The 8,959-nt window shown below is 41.2% G+C and overlaps 1 protein-coding gene across 2 annotated transcripts; it reads right to left on the reverse strand.

Annotated features, from left to right (window-relative positions):
* ttc22 (tetratricopeptide repeat domain 22) lies at positions 1 to 8,107 on the reverse strand. Of its 2 annotated transcripts, none has more exons than XM_076726666.1 (9): positions 7,898 to 8,107; positions 6,027 to 6,503; positions 5,091 to 5,391; positions 4,527 to 4,582; positions 4,328 to 4,443; positions 4,029 to 4,147; positions 2,357 to 2,518; positions 1,939 to 2,091; positions 1 to 1,856 (listed from the first exon to the last, which is right to left on the reverse strand). In XM_076726666.1, the coding sequence occupies exons 2-9, from the start codon at positions 6,287 to 6,289 to the stop codon at positions 1,320 to 1,322; spliced, it is 1,707 nt and encodes a 568-aa protein (XP_076582781.1). In that variant the 5' UTR covers positions 6,290 to 6,503; positions 7,898 to 8,107; the 3' UTR covers positions 1 to 1,319. The 2 variants fall into 2 exon arrangements, with proteins under 2 accessions (XP_076582781.1, XP_076582780.1); XM_076726665.1 differs by having other exon boundaries at positions 1,191 to 1,856; positions 6,027 to 6,313; positions 7,892 to 7,983.
* Between the last annotated feature and the right edge of the window lie 852 nt (positions 8,108 to 8,959).

Genomic DNA, 8,959 nt, shown 5'->3' on the forward strand with positions numbered 1-8,959 from the left:
TCAGTCACTGTTTTTTCTTTATTCGTGGATTTCATTGTCACTGTGTCTTCACTGATACAGTCACAGGGGGGAGCCAAAAGTCAATACACTGAGACAGATTTAAATGACACACAGTAGCAACATGTGGATATTTCACACAATGACACCTGATCTTTTTTGAAATGTTATTCATTTTTCATACCTTTACTCACTCATTATGCTTCCCTGCAGTCCAAAATGAAGGCCCATTCTACAAGTTTCTTGAGCTCTACTGGAGCAATGAACACCTTTTCCCCCAAAAGACATTTCCCTTTTGGTGTTTTTCTGTCTAATCCATTGGTCCATATTCGGCCATAGGTGTTGGGTTGGCTTGAGCTCTGGCTACTGTGAAGGCCAAAGCATGTTCACTCTCATCAAACCATTCGTTTGTTATTGTTAATTATTATTCCAGTTTTTCATTTAATCTTTTCACCCGTCAGTACATCAAAAAACATAGATAACATAATGAGGGAACCAAAAACTAGTCTTTTATTCTTAGCCACTTCAAAGTTCTTAAAGGCTTGTGGTTTAATCTTTTTTGCCCCAACAAACAGAACCTTTCATAATCCAAGGAGCATTTTAATGGTGTGTACCCCACCTGCTGGTCATCAGTGGTACAGTGTTACAATTTCCTACTTCAGGAGAGGTAGTTTGACATGATTTAAATACCATTAAGCAGAAATAAAACAACTGGTGTTGGAAAATACTCATTTGAGGGCAACTCATGGCCACTGTGGATGGGCCAATGGGGCCTCTAAACCATATCATCTCATTATGAATACACCCAAGCCATCATAAAGCAAGATTAAAATCAGCATGAGTAGATTTTCCTAAAAAATAACCTATAGACTCATACAAGAATAACCTTCTAATCTTCTTAATCATTACTTATGACCCAATAGAAGTGTGTGGTGGTGTGTTTGTATGTTGTTGTGTCAGCCAACAACAGCGTGCAGGGTGTGAGGGCTGCAGGTGGTACACGGGACGCCTCTGGTGTGCTTCAGCCGGACAAGAGGGCCCAACTTTGAATGTTGCGTTCACAAACCACAACCAACAAAAAAGGAAAGTCCATCTGGGCTGTCAAACTGTACCTGTAGGTTACTCTGTAGATCCAACCTTTCAAAAGTTGTTCTTAAAAGAAAACTTAATAATAGAAGAATCACAGCTTGGAAACACACACAGTTACACTAAAGACAGCTTAATTACAGAGCACCACTGCTGTTCATTTTTACATGAAATGCTGTCCAGAAGGTGAGAGCATCGGTCACATGCCTGCATATCTATAAAATCCTATATTTGCTTCATATACAGGAGAAAGACTTTGCCACTGCTTTCTTCTTAACCTGCTGTTTTGGCACCACTGTCTCCAGTAGTCTCCTCACTAAGTCCAGCCTGCCTGTGCTGATCAGAGCCCTGGATAACTCTGTGACCTCTGCTGTGTGAGTCCTGTAAAGGCACCTGAGCTCAGCCTTCACGATGTCCCCAGGATACCTCTCTTCTGCCTTTTGCACCCACAGCTCCATTTGGGTGATGGCAAGACTGGGGTCGGGACCCGCCTGCATGAACAGAGCCAGGAGGGCCTGTAGGAGGCAGCGCAGGGCTGTGGTGTCTGTGCTGTGCGGTCTCTCTAACTCCACGGCACGTTTAAAGCAGTCTGCAGCATTCTGCTCCTCTCCCTTCAGCAGGAGGCAGCGTCCTCTGAGGACATGGAGGTCCAGCAAGCTGTCACCCAGTTCAAACTGGAGGGCATGGGACAGACTCACCAATGCACTGTTCACTGCCCCCTCATCCACCAAAAGACTCTCCTGGAGTGCATCTACACCCATGTAGTAGTACACCTAAAGGGAAAGACATACACCTGAAATGCCTGTAACTGTAGAAAATCCATCTATAGTGCTCATTGGTAGTTTGGGTTTTCACCTGTGCCATCTCTAGATGAGTGCGCAGACATGGACGTACAGTCAGGACCTTGTCCAAGTCTTTTCTGGCCTCAGTTAGCTTCTGTCGGTCTGGGATTCCACCCTGACCATGTTTTGCCTTCTCCAGGTCTCTGACATAGAGCACCATATTGATCTAAAAGGAAAACCTTCGTAAATATTTGTAATACACACCTTTTTTTTTAAAACAACTTCTACGAAATGTATGGAAAACATAATTTTAAACAAATACAAGTTCACAGTAGCTCAGACACTTGATCTAATTGTACATATATGTGAATTTTGTGCATCTTTCAGACAGTTTAAATTAATGCAAATTCTCATGCATGAGGGATTTCACATGGTAATTAAGTACTTGAGTTTTGCTTTGGCATCGATTTGGTGTGCTTAAGCTGCCGTACCTTGGCACGGGTGCAGTAGGCCTGCCAGTTGAGCTCTGGGTCTGGGAGCACGTTCAGGGCCATGTTGCAGATACCTGTGGCCATCTCATGTTTGCCCAACAGGAAGAAGACCTTTGCCAGAAGGTTCAGGGTGAATGCATCATCACTGGCTAAGTTTATGGCCTGAGGACACAGACAGTTATACTGTATGTTATGGTGAAAAAAACATGAAGAGGTAGCCATAGCACAAATTCTTCTGTAAATTACGACTGAGCTCGTAGTGACCTATCTAAAACATACAGTATATATTAAATAAAGTCACTTGACCCCTTATTTGAGTACATCTTCTATAATATTCTGTATTTCCATTTGAAACAGGTTGTTTGATAATTTTATTTGATGAGAGGGTGGGGGGATTATTAAAAAGTCTGTGAAATATATATGAAATAAACTTTTCTTAAAACATCAATAGACACCAATTAATTCCTCTCAGAGGAGAAGCTGAGTGCAGTTGAAGCAGTTGCTATGACCAGTTACATGAACAAAAGGGACAGTGTCTATTATTGGCTGAAACCACATGATGTACAATATAGAGACAGATGAAGCTAATTGGTTTATTTATTCATATATACATTCATATGCAGGGTGGGTAATTTACTTTCTTGTGCTGTCACCTGCTACACTTTCAATAAAGAGAGCAGATAGGAGTTAGCCTTTGATGTGCAAGGCTGTAAGTCAGTGTTGGATAAAACACCAAAGATTAGTGACCACAAATCAGAAGAAGAAATCAAGTAGAAAGGCACCTCCACTAAGGCCAATAGTCCACTTTTCTATAATATGCAACTCTGCAAGCATCAGTATTATTGTTTGGTCTCGTGATGCATTCCAGCATTTTTCCTTCATATCTCTGGTGGATTTTATCACAGATAATTCAAATTTGGATGTGACAATAATTGATATTAATGTTTATTCACATTTCCACAGCTGCATCTTAGTTTGAGAAAAAAGTGTTGTTACAAATGTACCAGTTGTCCTTTGAATTTCCTTGGTGGAGGTAATTAGCATTAGTATTGTAACAGGAGAACTGGATTCACAAAAGAATATGCTAACTGTCAAATTAAGCTAGTTGTCCCTCCAGCCAGGAGGAAATTATCATCAGTGGAAGAACAACATTAAGTCCTCATAAGAAGTACTAAAAACATCAATTCATCCAGAAAACATAGACCATGAGCCCAAAAGAGGGAAAGCAAACAGCAAAAACACTAGCATAGCACAAGTGCAATTACACAGCTACCTAAATATATATTAGCAACTGATTGCAAAAACAACTATTTTAATATCTCAAATTACAAACAAGTCACAAAATAGCTATTTTAAATGGAGTGCCAACACATTATCTGAACGTTTGGATAGTAAATAGTTGCCTGTCGATATTTATTTGGTCATGAAACTAACGAAATGGTGGATGTAGCACTGTTAGCTAAAGTGCTACAACTGAAATTAACAGTCAATAACAGAACATTTAGATGAAAGTTACAGGAACTGAAGCCGTGATTTTTGATAAGCGATAGGTCTTAAAAAATGGGAAATGTTTATCAGATTTAACTGCTTCGAGGACAGGTCTGGTAAAACAGTTTTTTCTCCAAGCTTGCCTGACATTTGGTGAGTGATCTAATAGTGTGTGTTGACTTACAGTTCCATAGCAGGACAGAGGATCAGAGGCTGAGTAACCACAGTCATGGATGGACATGGGCACAGTGGTGAACTCTTCTTTCCTCTCCAACATGATGCCAATATAACACCAGGCAAGAGCTGAGGGGACACATCGCACTCAGAGTTTATACCAGGTTCTACTCAATTGTCCTTTGTCTCCCTCTAGACTGAAGAAATGTTTGCAACGACTACAACATGTAACAACAGCTTCAGTTAAATTTCCAAGACAGTTCCTTGCAACAGTCTGCGGTCCTTTGCAGACAAACATACCATGTTTACCTTTGTTTCGTGTTTTCTCAGACTCTAGTGTTTCTTTCAGAAGCTTCAGTCCATTATTGTAGTGGGAGAGTCTGGAGTATTCAGAGTCCTCTTTGGTCTTTACTATGTCGTCCAGTCTGCGGCGGAAAAATGACTTAGAACAAATTGATGATTACACATCAAGTGTTGCAGTGGTTATCCTTTGATGCCAGTTCTGTACCTGATATAGATGGTTGCCATTTTAAAATACCAGCTTCGTTTTTCCTCTGTTGGTATCTGAAAAACAACACCAATATTCTTAATAGTCTTTAGTCAGGAATAAAAAGACATTCATTGTGCGGGAAAGTCTTCATCATTGTCTAATTGCTATTCCACCCAAATGAAGACACTTTTGTACTTGCCTTGGACAATGGTAAGGTAATCTGCACACTAGGAATGAAATTGGCTTGACTTGATTTTGGCAGAATATTAGTTTTATATCCATGTTATTGTGAGCTATATTTTCTGAGCAATGCCACATCCTTTGAAAGTTTGCAGGTGAAATGAATCACTTGAGAGCAATGGATTAAAATATTTATAATGATTAATAAGACTCCACTGTTGAAATACCAGCCCATAAAATGCTGGAAGGTTATGTGTCACAGAATGATGCATGTGGTCTCCTCACAAAACCAGCCCTTGTTTGAGTCATCCTCCTTACATTTACACTCGATATGTTAATCCTAACACATTAAACAGACAACTTTATTCTAAGTATCACTGTATGTGTACGTTTCCATCTCACCAGTTGACCCCCATAGTCCAGGGCTCTGTTGTATAGTGTAAGTGCTGCCGTCAGCTTCTCTCTCAGGTCGTCCTCACTGTCCAGATCCACATCATAGGGATGCGCGTAGGCCTGCTCGGCCAGGCAACGAGCCGCCAGGAGCCTGGCCTCTTCCTGAGAGGCCTCTCCAGCATCTAAGCCCATAAGGTGGGACACTTTCTCAACACACTCCCCTGCATCCAGTTCTCTCTTCAATTTGTCGTACACATAGCCCAGGTTGGCCCAGGCGTTGAGGTTACCAGGGTCTTCTTTACAAATGCTTCTGAAAGGCCAACATACACAGACATAGTGTGCTTTGAAAAAGATGCCCCCATAAAAATCTTGAACACTGGATGTGATTAGAAATATTCCAAGACATTTCAATTTTACTTTGACAAAACACACAACTTATGCTTGAATTGGCATGGAATTTTGAAAGATGTCCATGGTCCCCAGAGGATGAAACAACAGCATGAATAACTAAGATGGTGAACATGGTAAAGAATACGCCTACTAATCATTAGCATGTTAGCATTGTTATTGTGAGCATGTTAGCATGCTGACATTAGCATATAGCTCAAAGCACTGCTGCACCTCAGTACAGCCTCACAGGATTTGTGTCTTGTACCCTAATGAGACAAAATTTGAAGTGCCACAGCGGTGAAAAGGCAGTACATAATGAATTATATAGTTTAGATAACATAATATAAAACTAAGATAACTAAGATATTTAGATAAAGCTGAGACTATTCAGATAAAACTAAAATGGCAGCCTGCTGTACACAGCATGAGCATCTATACATGCTCTGTGTGGCATAAGAGTATAAAAATTGGAGTATACACCATGTACAAACAGTAAAGAAGAAATGTGACTATTAGTGAATGTTCTGCCTTTGAAAGATGGTGATGTATCATCACCTGAATATTTCCTCAGCTGCGTCCAGCTGTTCCAGGTGAAAAGCCAGCAGGCCCAGAAGGTTTCGGACAGCGTACTGTAGATATCCTGCTTCGGCCTCCAGCTCACCTCGCAGGCTCTCCTGTTTCAGGTAAGTGTCCCTGTGTCTCAGCTTTACAGGCCCAACAGGATCACAGTTGAGGTTGAGGTCCAGGTGGAAGTGGCCTGGGATGTAGTCCATGTCTTCCATGAGAGACTCAATGTCCTCTGTGCTGTCTGCCTCCATGACCTCCTGCTCCTCTTCATCCACCTGTTCTTTGAGAAACACTAGAAATACTTCAAGAAATAAAAATTCTACTTTTATAAATTTTGACCGAAGATCCTTCACAAGAAAATACCTCTCGTCCTAAGCCTACAGCTCAGTCTGCTGTTGCAGCATTCATCCACCCACTGTAGTCATCCCAGTGCAGACAGGTTGAACAGGTCAGGCTTGGGAGTGACTAGGGAGTGGATCAGAGTAGAAGGACATTAAAGTGTAGAACTGTAGATAGAGATTTTTCCCACACACAAGTCCCTCTTTTGATGTTCATTAACGAAAATCTAAGTCATCATTTCTATTGATTTTCCTTTTTAAAAAAGGAGAATACATCACTTCTGAGTTGCTTTTTCTTGTTTGGCAAGTATCATCTGACATTCTTTAAAGTGCATTCAGACTGGACGATATTATTAATGTCTTGAGTTTTGGAAAAATGTTTTTGAAGCCTTTTTTTGCAGAATGTTTCAGTGACTTTCTTCTGTCCCTGCCTGTGTCAGCTGGAGCCAACACAAGAATGTGAACCATCTGGATCAGAGTGACTGAGACACTGAAGGATACACTCAAAGAAATGTTCTTCCTGTTTTATGCTGCCACTGTAATTGACATTTCAACAATAAAAGTTCACTTGGATATAACAAATGAGTTCATTATCAAAAGATAAACATGCAGCTGCATGCTGAGCTGTTTACAGAGCATGTAAACAACAGGAGAAATGCTGCTGCTCTGCAGAGTTGAACAAAAGCAAACATTGACTGTGAATCCTTGTTTTCCTGCAAGTCACAACACTATCTCAGAAGATCAGATACACACACAATGAGCGCATTTTTGTCTCTGAATGCTTTTGCATACAAATCCAAACTCTTCCACCAGAGGGTGAACTTGCATTATGATAAACCAGACTGATGGGGGAACCAAAGGGAGACTTGTTTAGTGCTGTAAATCCACTCAAACATATCATGAAAGGATATTTCTCTGAGGAGTTGGTGGGGACCAACACAGCAGTAAAATGAGACTGAATATGACTTATATTTGTCAGGTGGACAGAAACGTGACTCAAATAAATGCTGTTGGTCAGTAACTGCCGGTGTGTGATGAGCAGCTTACTAACATGTTTGGCATACAAACTTTATAAGATAATATGTTAACACTGTGCTTGTTGTGCTGCCTGGAGACTGGGATGATTTCTGATTGAAGGGTTGAACTGGAGATTGCCAGGCAGCCACAGCTGAGGTGGGGAAGGGGTGGAGGTGGGTCACACGAACATCACGGTGCAGATGTGTAGTTGAATGACAGCAGAGAGAAAAAACAAATGATTGGCTAAAGTTGAGTGTGTCAGGTTCTGATTGGGTGAAAACAAGAACAAGCTTGTGGATCTTGTGTAAGGACACAGCTGTCATTCAGATTCAGTTTGATTTCAGTCAATCACAGTCCAGATTGCAATTTACACACACACGCGCGCGCGCACATATTATATCAGGGGTCCCCAACCTTTTTTGCGCCACGGACCGGTTTCACGTTAAGCAATAACGCCATAGAAACGAATAAAAACAAATGATTAAAAATACAACTCACCATTACCTTGAATGCAGTAGTTGTAATTAGTGGGAGCCCTGCGCTTATTTCTCTTCAACGAGAAGGCTTCGTTGCCTCATTTGCGAGCCTGTGGCCACATATTACGCAGAGCGAGCTTGGTGCATTAATCACCTGAAGCGATAAACCCGTATTTTAAGTTGGAAGTTGTAGGCTCTTCTTCTTCTGTCACATCATTTGTCTTTTCCCTTTCCGAAGAAGCTCTCCAAAAACGTTTGTTTTTCACTAATTTTTGCTAGCTTGTGGGCTTACTTTTTTACTACCGAATCACGTGACGGAGACGAGCGTTTTTTACGTGTACAGAGGCACAGGCGGATGCACCTGTGGTCGGGGACCGCTGCTCTAACGCACTATTTAGAGAGCACATTACATTAGTCTAGTTTTAACTGCTCTGCACTGACTTACTGTAACTGTTGTTATTAATTGTATGTGTGTGTGTGTGTGTGTGTGTGTGTGTGTGTGTTTGACATGTGTAGAGAGGCACAGGCGGATGCACCTGATTTTCAAAATAAAACTTCTTCTTAAAAGCTTTCAGCTGCACTGAAAACACGATGAAGATATATCAGATTATACCTAGGCTGGTGTGGACATCACTTTGTGGTGCGTTTTAAAATGTATTTAGAGAAAAGGTGCGGGAGCTTGCAGGTGACGCATGTGGCATGTTGTTTGAAAAGCCTCCACATGATGGCAGTATTGTAAATTCTTTCACTTTTTACTGACTGATATACTTTTGCCAGCAAATGGCACCACAGTCTTAGAGTTTATGCACTGCATCGCTGCAATATGATGGTTTTTGTCTCATCTCCCCAGTTAATGGAAACAGCTCTGTGCGGAGGATTATGAGGCCATTATCGGCAACAACAACTCTGATTCAGACACTGAAAACATGAAGCAAAAGCTTGTGAGACAAATCCCAATTATGAGTGAATATATCAATGAGTAAATAAAAGCGAGAGGAAGAACAAATGTGTTCGTACGTTTCCTTATGAATTCACCTTGGGAAAGCCGTGCACTTCACAGTTTGACTGGATATTCTTTTGTCTGTCCACA

Source organism: Chaetodon auriga, chromosome 3 (genome assembly GCF_051107435.1).
Source record: "Chaetodon auriga isolate fChaAug3 chromosome 3, fChaAug3.hap1, whole genome shotgun sequence".
NCBI lineage: Eukaryota > Metazoa > Chordata > Actinopteri > Chaetodontiformes > Chaetodontidae > Chaetodon > Chaetodon auriga.

What these genes read in the sequence shown, in the direction of transcription:
- ttc22 (XM_076726665.1), bottom strand. An exon ending in ATGGCAACCATCTATATCAG is followed by an intron (nt 4,444 to 4,526) that starts GTACAGAACTGG and finishes TTTCCGCCGCAG; the next exon opens with ACTGGACGACATAGTAAAGA. An exon ending in TGAGAAAACACGAAACAAAG is followed by an intron (nt 4,148 to 4,327) that starts GTAAACATGGTA and finishes GTGTCCCCTCAG; the next exon opens with CTCTTGCCTGGTGTTATATT.